At 35.4% G+C, this 20925-nt stretch overlaps 1 protein-coding gene across 4 annotated transcripts in view; it reads left to right on the top strand.

The window, feature by feature from the left end:
- The window catches only part of Rtn4 (reticulon 4), a 58262-nt gene that overhangs the window by 18861 nt on the left and 18476 nt on the right, over nucleotides 1-20925 (top strand). Inside the window, exon 3 of one of the 4 annotated variants that reach the window (XM_023564114.2) lies at nucleotides 531-2927. The exons of 2 other annotated variants lie outside the window; for them this stretch is intronic. In XM_023564114.2, the coding sequence (XP_023419882.2) occupies nucleotides 531-2927 (2397 nt within the window). Of the gene's footprint in view, nucleotides 1-530; nucleotides 2928-15050; nucleotides 15260-20925 lie in introns of those variants that run through there. One more of the 4 variants, XM_023564115.2, reaches the window with a different exon arrangement.

Raw genomic sequence — 20925 nt, 5'->3', positions numbered from 1 at the left:
CTCAAATCTTCTTTCTCTCAAACTAGTTAAAAACCTTTTTTCATCTGAAATTTTTCCAAATTTGAGTTTGTCTTTGCATAGCATATTATTGCCTCTGAAGCTATACTCATGCTTTTTAATTTATTTTTTAACTGGCAAATAATTGTATAGTCTGTAGTGTGCAGTGTGATGTTTCAGTACGCATATACAATTAAATGCACAAATCAGACTGTTAAGTATATCTGTCACTGCACACATTATTATTTCTCTGTTGTGAAAATATTTAAAATTCTCTGCTATTTTGAAATATAAAATACATTAGTATTAATTGCAATCAAAATGCTATGCATCAGCCATGCATATCTTTTATTGACAGTTTATTATTTTCAGAAAAATATTCAAATCTACTTGTATTTATTAAATGCTATTAACATTTCATTTTAGTGAAGAATTAAGGCTTTACTAACACTATTTTATGAGTCTTTCATAAAACTGCATTAACTCTAAGAACACTGGCATTCTCTAACTTTCCTTTCTGTCCATGGCCACAGAAAAAATTATGGACTTGAAGGAGCAGCCAGGTAACACTGTTTCGGCTGGTCAAGAGGATTTCCCATCTGTCCTGCTTGAAACTGCTGCTTCTCTTCCCTCTCTGTCTCCTCTCTCAACTGCTTCTTTTAAAGAACATGAATACCTTGGTAATTTATCAGCGATATCTCCCGTGGAAGGAGCACTTCAAGAAACTTCAAATGACCCTTCTAAAGAGTTCTCAGAGAAGGCAAAAAATCCATTTGTAGACAGAGGTTTAACAGCGTATTCTGAACTAGAATACTCGGAAATGGGATCATCCTTCAGTGGCTCTTCAAAAGCAGAATCTGCCATGTTAGCAGAAAATCCTGGGGAAGTAAGAGTTACGAAGAGTGAAAAGGACGAGTTAGTTAGCGATGCCATTCCTCGTAATCAAGAGGAATCAGCTGTGGCCTTTACTAGACTGGTTCAAGAGGATGACAAAGGAATATCACCAGAAAAAACAAAGGACAATTATAATGAAATGGGACTTGCAATAGCAGCACCCATGAGGGAGGAATATGCAGACTTCAAACCATTTGAGCAAGTATGGAAAGTGAAAGATACTTGTAAGGGAGACAGGGATGTGTTGGCTGCTGGAGGTGATCTAGAAAGCAAGCTGGAAAGTAAAGTGGGTAAGAAAGATTTTGCAGATAGCGCTGAGCAAACAAATCATGAAAAAGGCAGTGAAAGCAGTAACGATGATGCTTCTTTTCCCAGTACACCAGAAGCTGCGAAGGACAGTTCAAGAGCGTATATCACATGTGCTCCCTTTAACCCACCAGCAACTGAGGGCACTGCAGCAAACATCTTTCCTGTGTTGGAAGATCATACTTCAGAAAATAAGACGGATGAGAAAAAAATAGAAGAAAAAAAGGCTCAAATTATAACAGAGAAGACTAGTACCAAAACATCAAACCCTTTCCTTGTGGCAGCACAAGATTCCGAGACAGATTATGTTACAACAGACAGTGTATCAAAGGTGACTGAGGAAGTGGCGGCAACCATGCCGGAAGGCTTAACTCCGGATTTAGTCCAAGAAGCATGTGAAAGTGAATTTAATGAAGCCACAGGTACAAAAATTGCTTATGAAACAAAAATGGATCTAGTGCAAACATCGGAAGCTATGCAGGAGTCCCTCTACTCTGTATCACAGCTTTGCCCATCGTTTGAAAAGTCTGAAGCGACTCCTTCACCAGTCTTACCTGACATTGTCATGGAAGCACCGTCAAGTTCTCTAGTTCCTAACGCTGGTGTTTCTGTGGCACAGCCTGGTTCACCACCCTTAGAAGCTCCTCCAATTAACTATGAGAACATAAAACATGAACCTGAAAATCCCCCACCCTATGAAGAGGCTATGAATGTATCACTAAAAAAAGCATCAGGAATAAAGGAAGAAATTAAAGAGCCTGAAAGTATTAGTGCAACTGTTCAGGAAACAGAAGCTCCTTATATATCTATTGCATGTGATTTAATTAAAGAAACAAAGCTCTCTACTGACCTGAGTCCAGATTTCTCCAACAATTCAGAAATAGCAAAAGTTGAAAAGCCAGTCTCTGATCATTCTGAGCTAGTTGAGGATTCCTCACCTGATTCTGAACCTGTTGACTTATTTAGTGATGATTCAATACCTGAAGTTCCACAAAAACAAGAAGAAGCTGTGATGCTCATGAAAGAAAATCTTGCAGAAACTTCATCTCAGTCAGTAATAGAACTAGAAAATGTGGGAAAACTCAGTGCATTACCACCTGAAGGGGGAAAACCATATTTGGAATCTTTTCAACCTAATTTAGATACTACAAAAAATACTCTGTCGCCTGATGAAGTTTCATCTTTGACCAGAAAGGAGAAAATACCTTTGCAGATGGAGGAGCTTGACACTGCAGTGTACTCAAATGATGACTTATTTATTTCTAAGGAAGCAAGTGTAAGAGAAAATGAAACATTTTCAGATTCATCTCCAATTGAGATTATAGATGAATTTCCCACACTGGTCACTTCCAAAACTGATTCTTCTAAATTAGCTAGTGAATACAGTGATCTAGAAATACCCCACAAAAGTGAAAATGCTAGTGCCCAGGACAGAGCTGAGTCATTGCCATGCTCAGAAATGCCCCATGACCATTCTTTCAAGAACATACACCCTACAGATGAAGATAAAATCCTTGTCTCAGATGAGTTCTCCAGAGATAGGCCTGACACATCAGAGGTGCCCTTACTGCCTCCAGATATTCCTGCTTTGGCAACTCATACAGAGATAGGTAGCATAGTCAAACCTAAAGTTCTTGTGAAAGACACTGAGAAAAAACTTCCTTCTGATACAGAAAAAGAGGACAGATCACCATCTGCTCTATTTTCAGCAGAGCTGAGTAAAACATCAGGTAATCTATCCACTATTTCATGCTTTCGTACCCCCTTTTAACGTAACCATGGAATTACCATCACATTTTGTGTCAATGTTTGTAGCATCTAATATATTACATTGATTAGAATTCTGTCCACTATATAAGTTACATGTTTTAGTACTTTTTCTGCTTTTCTTGGACTTATCACTCACATTTGCCCTTAACTTTTCCACATAGTTGTTAGTAATTTTAATATTGTACCATGGAACTGCAAAAAACTTTTGAGTATCTCTTCTCTTCAGTGTATTGTCATAGCAGGAAGATAAGAGATATTAAAATGTTTTCAGATTTGTTTTTATCTTAGAACAGTTCTGAAGTATGCTTTTGATATTTTAATATAGAACGTTATTTTTTTCAGTGAGAAGTATAAAGTTAGGCATACTCTTGTCCTTATTCAGAAAAATTGTAATATGCCATTCTTCTGAAAAGTTTTAATACTCATTTTTTCTTTTGACATTACATAGGCCACATACTTGATTTTCAAAAAGTGATTTGCACACATTACTTAGCATTCTAATTTGACTTTTTTCTATTACAATGTAGTTTTATATACTGAATCCTTATTTATTGGAAATAGCACTAGCTATCATCAGACCATTTTAGAAATAGTTGCCATATTACAGGAAAGAGGAGACACTGATCGTTTGGGTAATAAAAGTGAGCATGGAAACTTGGTATTTGAAGGATATGAACATGAAGGGTAAAAGGAAAAATCAAAGATGCTTCCAGGATAATTTGTGGCATGTATATGCATGGATGGCAGTATGAGAAACTGAGAAAGGAAACATGAGAAAATAAAATGTGTTTAAAAGGAGAAAGTAAATTCAGTTTTGAATATGTTACTATTGGGCTTTGAGAAATTATGGAGTATACACACATATACACATTATCAAGCTCTTGAGAGAGATCTTGACTGTATATGTATATTTGCTATTGACTTATAACTAGAAATTAAAGACATAGGAACTGAGGAGAAGCAAGAGAAAGGAAAGCTTAAGAGTAAAATATGTGTTAAACATTAAATACTAGAGAGACAAGTTAAGATTTGAAGTTTGTCAGAAAAAAAAGAAGTATTAGTACCAAAATAGCAAGTGGTATACATGGGCAGAGTTAAGATCAAAGACTAAATGGGACTGGAGCAAAATGGACACTAAATGTTGACAACTCTTAAAGTTTGAGAACACAGATCGAGTTAGCAAGCAGGAAAGAGAGTAAGTATACAATTAATGAAGGGTTTTTATTTGTTTTGAGAGGCGCTGTAGAGAGTTCCAAGGGGATGAGACGTGCTCCAGATTTCGGGTGGAGGGGCCTTAGGTAAGGAGGAAGCTGGTTTATAGTAAATGGAAAGTGTAGATACTGATAATACTAGGGTTTTGTGGCTATAAGTTGAGTATTACTGGATAGTTAATGTTTGCCCTTTAAAGGAGTTTGTTAGGTTCCTTGCTAAAAATGAACTGGAACATACTTAGGTAGAATAGATACGTAAAATGTTTTCTGACTGGGGAAGCAGAGGCATTGTATTAAGAGCTCGTCAAGAATGTGAGGCGGTCTTGTTTGCTAGGTTGACTTTGCGCTAGAAAGCCTGGATATGGGTTCATACACAGTCAGTTGCTATATTAAGTTTGTCCTGGTTAGGTGGCCTAGTGGAAGGACGGTCTAGAGAGTTGAGAATAACAGCTGAAGAATAGTTGAAGTGATAGACTGTGGCATTTAAGTTAAAGGACAGTAGAAAATTCATGAATTTAAGGTCCAAATGAGGTCTGTGAAGTCATTTTGTTAGGGTGTTAGGAATAAAATGTGACCGCCAGAATGTTGTGGTCAGAATGGGATCATGGGTATGAGGAGGTGGATGGATGGATGGATATCCAGCTGAGGATTTTAGAGCAGTACAGTTCAGGTTGCTGAACTCACAAATGGCCAGGGTTTGGCCCTAAGAGAAAGCCTGCTGTGGGCTTGAGTGAAGGTTGCTAAAGGTGAGGTCACGTACACTGTGAGGCCAGGAGACTGAATAGCATTTCACAGGACACTGCTGTGTCCCAGGACGAGGACAGGATTTCAGATGGGAAGATGATTCGGAAATAGAAACAGGAGCTTGGTAAGTGCCCTTATAGCAACTGACAGAACAGTAGACAAGACCAAAAAGGAAGAATAGAGTGATGCAGCTGAACAGTGAAGGGCTCTGGGTAACAGTCTAGAGTGGCAGGAGCACGCGCCCAGCGCCTCCTGTTAGACAGCCTGTAGGAAAAGCCGTCTGCAAGAAAGCCAGGTTTTAGTGAAGATGGCAGGAATGGCCAGTAAACACCACCAAAGCGGGTTCACAACAGAGTGAGGGTTTCAGACGCACAGTCCAGTGCTTTGAGAGGGAGAAGTGAAAGAATGTGTCTTAGAAGCTCGTGCAGCAAGCAGAGCTGTGCGCAGTTTTAAAATGCCTGAAATCTCTTCCTGCCCCAACATTGCCTCTCAGAACTGAAAACCAGCAGCTCTCTAGGAGATAGGAACTCTTAGGAATTTGGGGAGTCAGCTGTTCTTCAGTTACCTACTAAAGGTCGGGACCTAGAGCCAACAGGTCAGCGTTGTGGGAAGACCAGGTGCCTTGAAGGGTTAAGCGTAGGATGGCTGAAGAAAATGGAAGCAGTGCTGGGACGGTCGGATTTTAGGAAATGCTTGTGAGTTTTAGATCAGCCTTTTCTCTTTTCAACCTTTCATTTTTTCTTTGATTTTAAAAAACACTTTTAAGTGACATGTAGTCATACATACTTAAGATACAGTGAGAATTCAGTAAATATACAATATTTCAATCTCAGAACCAGGATAGTTAGCATTTCAGTCTTCTTAAACATTATCTTTTCATAGTTCAATCTTTGGGTATTAGCTGTTACAGACCCTCAGAAAGGAGTAGAAGATAATTTGGATGCACAAAAAATGTGTGTTCTACAAGTCATGGAACAAAAATTCAGTGTTGGCATAATAAAGACAGTGGGGGACATGAGCTCTACTCTTGGCTGCACCACTGACAATCACGTGGTCGTGCTAGACGTCAGTTTCTTTTCTATAAAAGAAGTGGGGTTAGATTAGGCTTTGCAACTTTAATTTGTTAATGGGCATGTGTTAAAAGCAGGTGAGTAGTTACATTAACATACTTATGTCAAGCACTGTAGATTTTTTTTTTTTTTTTTTTTTTTGGCAGAGAAAACAAAAAAGACAAAATCTTGTCCACATGTAACTTTTTACTTACTGATGGAAGCAGATTTGTAAGGACAAAGCTAAACATCGCGATTTATGTAATAACGGGTACAAGGCATTTTCTTAGCTTTCTAAAAGTGTACTGAAGTAAGATATACTGAAATAAGAGCAAGAGGAGACCCTAATGTGCCTAGGGTGTTTTTGCTTAGTATGTGCATACCTTTAAACGTTAAAAACCCATAGGTATTAGGTTGTAAAATATTAATCTCCTTGGGTTATTTATTATCTTAAACTGTTTCAATTGTTTTTTAAAATGACATTGTATAGGCAGAATTCAGTTTTAATTTGGGGAAGGCTGATTTCTTTTTTTTTTTTTTTTTTGGTAGCAGGGGATCACACTCGAGACCGCGTGCTTGCCAGGCAGACGCTTATGCCGCTGAGCTAAATCCCTGGCCCCAGGGAAAGCTCATTTTTGAAAGGGAGATGATCAGGGTATTAGGATACATACTTTGTTGTTTTATTAATTTTTTGAAGTAAAACTGGACAAGAAAAAGTGAAAATTGGTCTTCCTCATACCCTCCTGATAAAGGAATTTAAAACAAGCTGTGTTCTTAAAATATACTGATTTTTCTCTAGTCTGTAATTATCACTATCCGTTTTTTGCTCTGCCATTATACCTCATCATTTAGAGAAGTTTTTAATTATCCAGGGCCAGCATTTTATGTTCTTTTTAATGCTTTAAAAGTCTTGACTAAAGAGTCACGGTTTTGTTTTTCCATTTTTGTTTATATTATTGGCACTTTAGGTTTCCCACTCACTTTAAGATAACAGGTATAAGGTAAACTAGTCCTAATTCTTACATAAATGTGTTCTGTTATACGGTGTATAGGCCAAAGTGGTGGAACTTGTGAAAAGAGGCATTAACTGACGGGCGGCACTGTTACATGACAATTGAAATATTTTTGTTGGATGATGCATGGAATCTGTTTGTCATAGGGATGACAGTTTTAGGGATGTGAGTGTATAATAGCCGTGAGTACAAGACCACTGACAGTAATTGTTACAGATAACTTCATGGAGGTTGATTTGTGTAACGTATAGATAGTGACCATCAGTAAACAAACGTTAATAATTTATACGTAGATGACAAAAGTTTTCCAGATTCTATTTTAATGAATATTATGATCAGTATCTGCACAGACTCACTTGTAGTTAGGCACATAGATGCATTTGCAGACTGGGCATGTGTGAATAATTGCAAAGGAATATTTAGGTTTATTTAGAACTAAACCGAAAAACCAATCTATGCTAGAGAAGACTTTCTTTTATGTTAGTTGCTAATTATCCTTGACTGACATTAATCAGGATAAAAACTGATGGTATCATTTGAGATCGTTTTTCTTTTTTTTAAAGCTAATTGCTTTTTTAAGTTCAATTTTTGTTTGCAAATAACTTCCATTTTTAGAAAAAGTTGGGAAACTAAAAATACAAAAATCACCTTTTGCCCTTCATCTGAATTCGCCCATAACATTTTACGCTCTGTGCTTTACCATGTATTATTTTTCTGAACCATTTGAAGTGAGTTATGCCTTTGGCATTTTATCCCTAAATAGTTCAAATTTCGTAACAGTACAGCTATTCACTTAGTACATTCACATTGATAGTTTTCTGATCACTATCCCTATGTATGTCACCTTTCCTATCACTGGGCGAAAGACCTAATACCCAAAACTTTAAGGAGGGAAGGTTAGTTTGGTTCACATTTTGAGGAGGTTGACTGGCTTCAAGGCAGAAACTGCGTGGCAGAAGGGCCTGGAGGAGGAAAGCTGCTCAAACCTGGGGAAGCCAGGAAGCGGAGCAGGGCGGCACTGCCAGGGAGAAAGGCGCCAGCAGCCAGCTGAAAAGTAAAGTGAATGCTCAAGTTTAAAAACGTTAATTATACTAAAAACACATTGCCATGAATCCTCCTCAAAACATTCCCGTGTGATTGGGACATGCACATTCTCGCCACTTTCGGAAGCAGCTCTGGAAGTTCTCTTTTGTGTTTTTAGTTGTGGTGGCTGCTTTGATATCTTGAACTAATTAAAAAACATTTTACCTTTTATGGTTATTTGACTTTGGGGAAGAACTAGAAATTGTACAATCCAGATCCTTGAATAAGGTGGATGAGGACACACTGTAATGTTTTTAGTTTATAAAATTGCCATGAATATTTCACCACATGTGATCAAAAAAATGTTCAATTTAGAAAAAGGTATTGCAATAAAAGATGCATTGCCATTAATGCCCCTCAAAATATTCCCCCTTTAGTTATTCCAACATTCTTGATAATGTCAATTACTGTCATAAGTTTTTTATTTTAAATATTCACTGTGTTTCAGTCAGCTCTCTAGTGCCCAAGGTCACTTCTCTATGGCCTGTTCAGATACACCCAGAGGTGTGCTTTACTAACCCCATAGCTACTCTCCAGCCAGGCACGCTGACCAGCCAGCTTAACTGTCTTACCACGTTCCAATTTTGTTTGTTCACTTAATAATGTCATTTATATCATATTTCCCCTTTCTAGATAAGTCTAGGACCAAGTATTGTGTTTAGTTGTCATGTTTCTTTTGGGTTTTTTAATTTGAAATGTTTCCATTTTTTATCTCTTATGACATTAAAAATTTTTAAAGAGCATCTCTCTCACTTTAACAGAACATTTTGCATTTTGGATTTGTCCAGTGTTTTTTAGTAGTTAGATTGAGGCTATGGGTTCATGATCAAAAAATACCATGTACATCAGATAGTTTCCTTCTCATTTGTAGTACATCTGGAGGTATTGCTCTGATTTAGTCCCTTATTGGTGAAGTTAATTTTTACCATCTGGTTGAGGTAATCCTTGGTTTCTACTTTCTCCTTTAAAATTAATAAACCAATAATACAGTATTTCTAGAAAAAAATATATATAGTACGAAATAAAATTAAAAAATAAATAAAATTAATAAACATTCTGTAGGTTATACTTCAAGACCATGTAAGTATCTTGCTCCCCATCAAAATCTGCCTTCCTAGATTTAGTGTTCATTGATGATTCTTGTTCTAATTTTTACCACAGTGGTTTCAAAATGATGGATTTTTCAACTCCATGTTATTAGTTGACTCTTGGCATTCTGCTGTGAGCAAAAGTGAAATTGTGAATTTCTAGTTTATCCCATCATAGTTCACAGTTGATAACTGTACTTATTTTGGTGGTAAATTGTATGCTATTGAGGGGATCTTTGATTTGACTGAAGGACGTGGCACCTCTTTGTGGAGAAGAGGGGTTAGAATGGGATCATTTCTTTCTGCCATAACAAAATATAGGCATGCGTGTGGAAGTTTTTCTGATTTAGCTCTTCAAGTGGACAGACCTAGGAAATGTATGAATATGTGTGTATATATATCTGTAGTTCTAATCCATTCCCATAAAGTTTTTTCTTTGTACATTTTTTGTCTATTTGAATAGTGAGAGCCCTGATTCCTAACACCACCATACTTTACTCATTTTCAATCCTGTGGTATGTCTAAAATAGTTCTACAGTGGTTTCCTTATGTAACTATAATAGACTACACGTTTCATAAAAGAATTCCAAGATTTGTTTGAAAATCCCCCTCCCATAACCCTTCTCGTGATTGAACATAACAGTTTGTGTGTTCATTCCTCTTCACCACAGAAGCCTTTAACTGACGTTATTAGTAAAATGTACAATGTGGCTGAACTAGCTACCTGACTGTTGTTAATAAAAGGGATCACTTTTTGAAAGAAACGACTTTGTTAAATTAGTGGCGATATATTTTATAGCTTACGGTAGACCTAGTACAGATTGAGAATATATATGTACTATTAAAGGTAGATACCATTAGATAAGTGTGGTTAAAATAATTCCAATGTGAGTATTTTACAGACGTAAACTCTAATCTGGCTTTTTACCCTCCTTGGGAAAATGTTTCGGTGGTTTGAGTAGTAGGAATTTCCCTCAAGGACCTATCATCAGTGAGGTCAGAGCAACTGCTCATGAAATAATCTGGAGTTACACTCACTGTACAAATTGGAAAAATACAGAATGAGATGGAAAACTTACGATGTTTTTATAAAAATTTTAGAATATATTCTAATTTGTTTCCAGTACATGTGTACTTCATTAGTATAATTACTTATTATGCTGGGATCATGTTCTGAATATTGTTTATATACTCAAAATTTTTTAGCAATTTTTTATGCAAACATTTTTGTATCTTTAAACATTCTGCTGCATAATTTATAAGGTCCCCTAGTACGGATATAGTTTAAGCAGTCAGCTTGCTGTTGTCAGATCCTTAAATTTTTTTTAAATTTATAAATAATGCTGTTGCTCCTAATTTCTTTATATTTATAGATATTTTACTTACCTGAATTCTTTTTCACAACTACTGGTCATAAAGTTTTAGGTTAATGGGTATGAACATGTTTAAGAGTTTTGACAAAAGTTGTCCACCGGAAAAATTGTACCAATTTCACCCTGTAACAATATGACGACTTCTTTCTTACCATCACCGATTGATACTGTTGTGTTGAGATGACATTTTCACATTATATAAAATTCAGAAACTAACTTTTTCCCTGCTTCATACTGAGCTTGTCCTTAGCCCTTTTATATTTTTCACATAAAGATAATGTTTCTATAAGTCACTGAATTGTCCAGATTGGACTTGAAGTTATAGAGCACCTACTTCGGCCTCCCAGAGTGTGGGGTTTGCAGGCACGTGCCACCATGCCCAGGTTTTTTTTTCCCCCGTAGGTGTATTTCCAAAAATTTATGGTTGGGTTTTTAAAAAATTCTTACCAGTTTGATAGGTGAAAGTGGTATCTTGTTGTTTTGATCCTTGATTATTGGTGAATGTGAACATATACTGTATATTTATTGGCTATTTTTGGTAAATTGCTCATTTGAACTTTTTGACCATTTTTACATTTAGTAGTTCATTTTTTTCTGATTTTATGTTCATATATATACAGTGCAAACTTGTCATTTTACATTTTGTTTCAATTTTCTAAAAGATTTTATTTTTCATTATATGGGGGACATTTTAATTTTTTTTTACAAATCTGTGTCTTTATACTTTTTCCTTTTTACATTTAATTCTGATCTGTTTAAAACTGATTTTGAATTCTGGCTAGAGATCATTTGGTCTTACATGCCAATTTGTTGATGGTGGTGTTTTCCTGTTAGCCATCATGCTCTGATTTGCTTCTCTGGTGCCAGGCCACCTTCCTGTGGAAGGACCAGAACACTGAGAATACCTGTTATCCACTGGGTGTTGGTGCCATCTAGTGTTAATAGGAAACCAGTTCTGTGGAATACTGCATAACTGACCATATGTAATTTAGTTTTTTCAGTTGAACAGAAGCATTTAGTGAGCTACATATATGTGCTTTACTCTTGTAAAAGACTTTAAAGATAATTTTTGTAAATGATTTTGAATTTTGACCTTGTACTGAATAAAATGCTTGAGTCATGCTATTACAAACATTTTGAAATGACCTCAATTTTCTCGAATCTTTGTATTTTAATCAAAACTTAAGTTTTAGAAGTTCTGCATCAGAGCTTTATGACTTAATTTTTGAATTCTGAATTCAGAAATGCTTTGAGACTTTAGGACTATACTACAAGAACTAAATAAATGCTGATGCTCACAATCAGTTCTTGTAGTATTTTTTAGTTTTTCTGGGAATTTTAGTACTCATTTTAGCTGCTGTGAAATTGTTTATAGACTTCAAAAGTACTCATTTTTCTGTCACGTAAGTTGTACTGCACTCATTTTGTGGGTTATAATCTTTCTCCATTTCCTGAGATTCATTTCAGCAGTGTTGAAGTACTGGAATTCAGTCCGTAGGGGGCGTTGTATTACAGCATATGGTGGACTTTTAAATTGCTTACTGATGCTCAGTAATGAGGAATGTTAAATTTCCCACCTTTCTGTAGTTCTGAATAAAGTTTGAAATAAGTTTAAAACTGTGAAGCTGTAATTGATTCATATTAACAAAGAAGGTTTGTTTCTGTGGCTAGAAGTTTCACTATCAAGAATGACAGTACATGAGTAATTTCTAACTTAGCACTTTCAATACAAATGACTACTTCTTTCTTACCTCATTTCCCATTTATTTAAACATAGTAACGAAAATAAGGCATAACAAAAATTTGAATTTTTCTGGAGTTTTCTGGCAGACAGAAGAAAGAAATAGAAAAGGAAGAATATCTTAGGAAAGAGCTGAACAGGGCAGGTACATGGCTTATTTATTGTTGCCTGTGCTACTCTCTGAATACATTACACACAAAACACACACACATGCACTTTCTGAGAACTTAGAATTTAGAAATTTTGTATTCTTTAGTAGGAAATGACTTAAAAAGCACAGTGCCCTTTGTAAAGAAGTTAGGGATGTATGTGGGGGTATCTTGATCTTTAGTTTTCATAGTGCTCAGGAAAGGCCACATGCGGGGATAATCTTGAACAGTGGGAGGCTGTTAAATATGAACTTTTTGAACTTCTGTTGCAAACATTGTTTTTAAGACTGATTTTCTGATCAGAAAAGAGTAATACTTTCACCTTCTTATTACTATCCCCTTGCAATATGCAGCAGGACTTAGACACTTTTTGTTTACCTGCATAAAAAAGGAGTCTTGTGCAGCTTCTCCTTTGGGAGCCTTTACTTCTAAGGGAAAATAAGGTGCTGTCTCAAATAGGGGATCATTTTGCAAGATTTCATTTTTTAAAATAATAGGTATTTGAAGAAAACGATAAATTTTAAATTGATTTATGCCCTTTAACTTGTTACAATGGTCGTTCAGTGAAAATACGATCCATAAAGTATGCAGATAAAAATTTTGTTGTTTCAGCTTTTCAAATTGAAGCATTTCCGTGCTTAGGTAACCAAATTGAAAACTCTAGTTTTAAAACTTGGTGAGAACTAAATGGGCAAAATGCCAGTTGATTTCCATGGGCTAATTTTCCCTGCATACTTAGTAGCCTACATCGCAAAGACTATAAAAATTAAAAGAACTCTGCAGGGTTGAAATGTTTACTGAGTTTAAAGTGTAGTTCTTTGGAATTTTAATCTGTCCAGGACACTATTAAGCATTTCTAATGTTTAGGTGAGTGACTGTTACTGCACACTTTTGACATTCTCAGTATGTGTGTATCGGGGATTGAACCCAGGGCTTGCACGATGAACTACATCCCTGTCACTTCAAAATTTTGAGACAAGATCTTGTTAAATTGCCCAGATTGGGCTTGACTTTATGATTCTTCTTTCAGCCTCTTGGAGTGTTGGAATTGTAGGCATGTGCCACCATGATTGGCAAAAATAAATTAATACAAAAGATAATCGTATTAATGTTAAATTCCTTTCCTGCAGAAATGTCTTTTTTTCGCCTAATAGTGCAGTTATCTCTAACTAGAAAATCATGTTTGCTTGCTGTTTTAGTACTTCATTCACACGGTATTTTTTGGCCTTCTTGGTTTTTTGTTGCCGCTGTTGTTTTGTTTTATGGTTTTACAGTGCTGGGATCACACTCAGGGCCTTGAGCATGCGAGGCAAGCTTTCCACACTAAGCTATACTCCCTGCCCTTGATCTTCGGGGGCTCATTATAAAGAGCTCTGGAAGTGTTTCATACTTACTGAATAGTTGGGGGTTGTAAATTGTTAGGTGAAGATGGCCACATAGTTTCAGCCAGGATGAGACTTGTGACAAGTCCCTCAAATATTCATGGATTCTGTGAATAAAGTTTAAAATTAAATATTAACTTTTGTTCTGAGAATACCACTACTTCTAAAAACAATTTTCCTTTGTTTAAAACTGGAGTTGGAGAACAGATAGCAAAAGAAATGAGTAATGAGTCATTGGTATTTAGGCCAGTTATTAAGGAATGTGCAAGATTGGTAGTCCAGTTTTATAGAAATTCAGAAAAATCTCCTTTTTCAGTGTAGCTACAGTCTCAAGATGTATCTTGATGTATCAAGATGTACTTTTGTACTTAGGCTATATATCTTAAAATATTTTGTTATGCCGTTCATTTTAAATGTTCTTTACAATTTGTCATTTACTACAGATACTAGCATCAGATTAAACTAATGAAACTAACGACATAATCTGCACTGAATTGAGTGCCAGTTTTTATAAATTTGTGTAAAATTTTACAAATGCTGTAAGTAGATTTATTTTGAGGTTTATCAGAATTTTGATTTTCCCAAGGCAATTTTATAGTCTGTTAATATTTCCTCCTAAGCTAAAGTTGCATTGAATATCTGCACAGTAGTAAGTTTATTATTAAAAGGATTGAATTGGAGTAGATGAAGTATATGTTTCTACATGTTTGGATTTCCATTAATTGTAAAAAAAGAAAAAAGATTAGATTCTGAAATTAAAATGTATCTTTTAAAGTAATAAAAATTTAATAAACAGTTTTACTTTGATTCTCTGCTCTTGCCTTTTTTAAAAGGTGCAAAATTCTGAATGTTTGAAGTCTTAATAAACTTAGAGTAAGAAAAGACATAGCACTTCTCAAGCTTGAAATTTAAGCTTTTGTACTTATTTGGATCAATCCATTTTTATCCTAGCAGGTTATTGTTGTTTTTTAGAGTTTCAGTGAAACAAAGCACATGGTCCAACCATCTGTTTAAAAAAAGGAAAAAAAAAACATGCTTATGGCTTTATGTCTATTTCAAATATATTCAGTTGTTAGCTCTGTTGAAAGAATACCCCTGTCATGTAATAGCCTGCCCCTTCCCCACAAATGCAGCTCCATTTGTTATGAGCAACAAGCAAAAGACTAGAACAATACACAGATAGAAGGAAGGCCTTAATTCTGAGTATTAGTAGCCTAGTTACAGATTGCACTGCGTCAGCCAGCTCCACACCCAGAAGACGTCAGGTGACTTCAGCCCTGCTGCAGTTGTGCAGCAGAGGAGACTGCAGACTTTGGTTGAGGAAACGGGTATTTCATGTCTCAGGGACTAGATTTTTGCGGTTACAGCTTTTCTGTTGGTATGCATAATTGATAATTACAGCTGGAGGGCAGATTGTGACAAGAGATGGACGGTCAGAAGAAAAATTGGAAGGACAAGGGTATATCTGCTTTTTAATCTTTTCAGTTTTTATGTATAACCAGTAATATATTTCAATGAGTCAGCTTTACATTTAGATATATTTAGGACTGAAAGTGAAACCTGTGAAAGATGGAAGGCTAAGGAATTAAAACAGTTCTCTGATCTGTTTTTGCCGTTGATTGTGTACTAGAAAATGTCATGCTGTCCTGTTTCCCTGGTCTTCGATTTAGTCTCTTCAGTCTTGTTGTGCAGGTTTTATTCTGTTAATTTTGCGTATTGTGAACAGTGTAGGTCTAATGTATTTCATTTGTTGGTCACCTTGGTGTGATAAATATCTGTAACTATCTTTGTAGTCTATGATGACATATTTTCTGTGACTATTTTAAAAAAGCTTACTTGGTGTAGTAGAAATTCTATCCAGAGGTTTGTAGGTGGCAAGATAATTGCTTTTGCAGTAAGCTTTTTTCCTTTGGAAATCTGACTTGAACCTTTAAACATTATCAGCTGCTTTTTAATTATATTTTTATGTATCTTGAATTTGTTCAAACGTAGTATTAAATGCATGTCGGTATTTAAATTCACTAACCTTTGTCCTTGTAATAACAAGTCGCCTTGATCCCTTCCTCCCCTGTGAAAGCCCAGATCCTTTCAAATCTCAGTGGATCATTGTGTAAGAATTTTAATCCTGTGAGTGGTAAGATACTGAGTGTAATGAATAATTTAACAGTATTTTATTATGTAGATGACTATGTGCCATTCTGAAATTAAGAGGTGATACATTATATATCTGAGCACATAGATTGTCTTATAAATTATTAGTGTTATTTTTTAAGTAGCCTAAATAGATATTCCACATAGAGAAGGTTTTCTGGTTACATTCAAGTTTTTAAATTGTTGAAAATGTTACTTTTTAAAAAAACAATTATTAGCAGGATTGGGATAATTTGCTAAAAGCACTATTTTGAGCTAATTATAGTAACTTTCACAATGTCCTTTTAAAAACTGTTGACTAAAAAAGTGGGGAAAAGGTGAATTCATACTGAGTTCATATTGAGACATTAGGTTTTCCATTTATAAAGTGTGGAAAAATAATATGCCTTTGGAGTTTTATCTATGGTTTTCTCACATATGAACTTAATTAAGAGGATTTTATGTCTTTATCCTTCTAACTATCAGTGTTAAAAGTGAAGGGATAAGTAGGTAACACTAGGTTTTGATAAGTAAAAATACTAATGATGATAAATACAACTTTTAAAATAGATGAAAAGTTACTTTTTGCCTCTATTAATTTATAATGCCATTTAATAATTCTTAATTACTTTGCTAATTTAGTGATGTTTAAGGCAGAAGAAAGTTAGATTGATTGTAGTCTATATTTAATCAGTGAGTTATTGAATATTTTGGGAGCCCTACTTTGTAATAAGTGGAATAGCCCAGTATTTTTCAGGTACTTGTCTTTGGCTCTTTTGGTCAGTAAACCAACTTCATTTGTTTTTGTCTGATTGAGTGGTTAAATTATATTTTAGTGTTTTTATTAGCAGCTCATTTTAGGATTGTAGATTTATAGAGTAAAATGTAAGTTGAAAATCACTGACAAGGTGAAGCTGCCATGGATGAATTTTCCCTCATTTTTTGAAGTGTATGACAGCAGGAGAAACCTAGTATAGGGTTTATGTGAACTTAAAAATGTACTTAAGGCCACATTTTTAAAGACATTTGATCTCATTAGGTTAAGGCTGCTATTTAGCAATGCTTATTCTATTATATATTCATATTTTCTATTTTGCTTAGTAGAATACTTGTGAAATATCATGGTGTTTGATTTCTGGGGTTATGTGGAAAACTTGGATCAACATAGTCAAAGGGTACAGAGAATTGATTGTTTGGGTGGATGGTAGTAGGTGATATAAACCCTAAAAAGATAAGGTTTTCTGTATTGAAGAATATATAGTACAATAGTTGAAAGACAGGATTGATGTCGTTAAAGAATATACGAGATTTAGAAAGATTTAGTTCAAGTTTCTTCAAACTTCTCTGAGTAGGAGACACCTCATGTTTCTAAAAAATACAGATTGCTGTAATCCTAACCTACCATGTTAGATTTTACAGGACCTGGCAACCTGGTGTAATTTATCTTACAATTTGACAAAATTGGGAGATGGTATTTTGGGATTTTAACTTCTGGTATATTTTTTATTTGAGTCATGATTACAAACTTACCCTTTTAATTTTTTAGTTGTTAGGTTTTTTTTTTTGTCTTTTTCCTTTTTATCGGTACCAGGGATCGAACTCACGACTGCCTGCTTGCAAGGCAGGCACTTATGCCGCTGAGTTAAATCCCCAGCCCCAGTTGTTAGTTTCTTGTTTGCATGATTTGTAGGGTTCCAGTTTTGAGGTTCTCTGGTTCTTACATTCTGTGGGCCAAATTGCAGAAGACATTGAGTTTGAATTTTATTATAAATGAAATACAGAGCCTTTAGAACCTGGAATGATAAATGATAGCAAGTCTTGAAAAGTTGGTTTGGAGAAGAACCCAAAAACTGTTAAGTTGGGTAAAGATGACCTGACAGAAGTTGGAGAAGAACATACAGGCAGAAATACCACTAGATAATTCTGCTAGATTTACTGGTTACGTAGGGCGATACTGTGTATGTGTGCTGTAGAAAATTCAGAAGGCGTGTGAAAGAACAGACATCACACAGAATGATTTGGGTGTGTATTTTAATAGAGTGTATGTGTCTGGTAGTTATTGGCACATTCAGTTCTGTAATCTTTCCTTAGAGTCTTCCTGCAGAAATATTCTACATTATTTTAATGACAGCAGTAATCCTCAGTATATATTATTAATCCCAAATAGTTAAAAACAAGGTACCCCTAAAGTACTGCAACTGTGAACAATGCTAAAATTAATAAATTGAATATATTTATTTGTGATTATTTCCAAATTACTGAGTTACAATCTTTTTAGGTATTTGATGTGGTTGCAAAAATACTCTTCAGAAAAAACTGAACAGAATATTATTTTAAAGAATAAGAGTGTCATAGAATCATGATACATTAAATAGTGTGTGTTTCAGATGATTTTTTAACTCTTCCTAGGATAACTTTTATCATTTTCAAACCATATTTGTATTTAAAGAAGAGTAAATGTACACGTCTTTCTATAAGTGTAGGGAACATCACGTAGAGCACACCAGTAGAAACAGCGTCTCCGTCGTCTTGTTCACCCCTGTCTAGGGACTCCTAGCTTGTCACCAGAACTCCTTTCACTAGGTCCTCATGTGTCACAGCAGATTAAAATTAATCTTAATGTGCAGTTTGGATTATGGCACTGAAGGGATTTTCCTTTGCTTTTCAAATTAAATTCATATTGTCTGTCTCAGGCTTTTAGAAAGGTATTCTGTGGCCCAAGTTCCAACCTTTACAAAAAGCCTCGTCTCCCATTACTCCCCGTCTCAGGCCACAGTAAAGGGACTGTTCCATAAATATGCCTAATTTTGTACTGGTGTTTCTTCTCTGCCTAGAATGCCATTTCTTCCCGTTTTGTCCAGGTAGTGGTGTCAAAGATCCAGTCTTCCCAACTAGAGGAGACCCAGTGTTGCTTAGAACACCTCTCTTTTGGTTTTCGCTTTATGTGTTATATTGGTGTGTGTGTGTGTGTGTGTGTGTGTGTGTGCATGTGTGTGTGTATACGTGTGTGTGTACATGGCATGTATTTTCTAGCCTATAAATTCCTTGAAGGCAGAAATGGAGGGCTCTGAGTTTGGGCTTACTGTTGGACTTGGACCCTGCCACATACAGTGTTGCAAAAAAAATTTAAATGGTTTTTCAAATTAGAGAGATTAGAGAAATTAGAGAAGAGATTTGCTACCTCTTCCTGGAAAGAACAGCTAAGTAAGTTAAACAACTTTTATAAATCCAGAACTTCTAGATTGTAGATACTACATCTTAATAGTTATTTCAACTTTCTTATTTTTCATATAAGAAAACCAACAAAACCAATTTGCTCAGGAACACATGGTTTGTGTTATGAGACCTTTTTATTTTACAGTTTGATTTGTACTTGACCCAAGATCAAAAAATATAAAAGCTAAAATTACCCATGTTTTGGTATTTTGTTCATTCAGAGTCTGTGGCGTCTATTGGACAAGGTATACCTTTATTTTTGTATGATCCTTACTGTGCTGCAAAAGAGGCAGTACTCTGTTGGAAGAAGGTAGGTGAGTTAGCACTAAGGCCAAGTGGGAACTCCCTGGGTCAGGGCGATAGTTTCTTAGGGGCAGGTGGTGAGTATGTGTGTTTCATCTGCCTTAGCTTTCAAATTTACCGCCTAGGTCCATGTGTGAGGTATGATAAACACTGAAGTATTACTGTGCTGTACTTCAGGTACTATATTGCTGCCATTGTATCCTAGGTAGCCCTTATTTTAGTAGTTCAAACCAACTTAAAGTCTAAAAACTATCAGATTAATGATATCTATTCCTGGATAGATTTAGAAATTGCCACTGTTAAGGCTACAGACTTCCTAAAAAGAATGTGAAGAATTACATCTGTTCATTGATGTGTACATTTTTACTTTTTCTACCTAAATCTTTGCAACTAAAGATTGCTATGGTTTGTGCAGGTGTGGGAAGTGGTTGAGTTGGAGTTTGTTGTAGATACCACATACTTAGAAGATATTTAGCTTTGGCTTAAAGAACATGGAATTAATCGTATGGATTTTCCTGTGAAGGAAAAATTGTCATGGTATGTAAAGTTTGAAAGTAGGAGTTAGAATTCTTTTCTACTTTGCTTTTATAAATTTTTGGTTTTCTAAGTGAGGCATATGGAGCAGTTTATCAGATCTCTTCTCATCTTCCAGAGATGTAAATTATTTCTGCGGGGCAACAAATAACCATTGTTGTTTTTTACTTCCTGCATTTTTACTTGAAGGTGATTGTGGAAAAAGACCACTTTTCAGGAACCCAAATTCTGTGCCAAATAATGGAGGGGAAATTATAATTTTATTTTGAAACAAACCAACAATTGGGAAATTAAAGTTTAATCTGTTCCTAACAAAATTTATTTACCATCACAGCTATACCTATAAGTTCTTAGAGGATAAATGTGGTTTTGGGGAGTATCATTTTTGCCATAAAACTATATAGTGGTATTAGGTTGCATCTTTTATGGGTGAATTTCACAGGGATCATTTATCATGGTCCTTTGGCCAAAAAAAAAAAAAAAAAAAGGTTTTTACTTACTTTTCTATGTTCTGCTCTTTATTTCTTGAGGAGATCATAGTCTGTTTTGAAGGGCCGGTTGGTCATCAGTCTTTTAGGAGCAGTTCTCCAGCATCATTCAATAATAACCTCGTGAAATTTTACATTATTAGTGGGAAGGCTGGCAGTACTGCACCTTGGTTACTTTGTGTTGTTTTAGATGGCAAGATATTTAGGTGAAGAGTGAGTGTTGATAGTGAGGTCAGACAATAAGGGTTGGGTTAATTTTGGCTGGTCGTTCAGTGTGTGTGTTCTCATTTATAAAGACTTGCTGTCCTAGGGAACTTCATAATTGTGGAGACTCATTTCACAATGTTAAGGGTATCTCTTTGTCCTGCTCAGATACTGTTGACTACTGGAGAACTAGAATACATTTTTAAAGCATCACAAGTTACCTTTTATTTTGTATGTAGGAAAGAACCTT

Source organism: Cavia porcellus, unplaced genomic scaffold, assembly GCF_034190915.1.
Source record: "Cavia porcellus strain 051 isolate PalLab524CR breed Dunkin Hartley unplaced genomic scaffold, mCavPor4.1 scaffold_18, whole genome shotgun sequence".
NCBI lineage: Eukaryota > Metazoa > Chordata > Mammalia > Rodentia > Caviidae > Cavia > Cavia porcellus.
The sequence above is the reverse complement of the archived record's forward strand: the minus strand, read 5'-3'. Positions and strand labels throughout refer to the sequence as shown.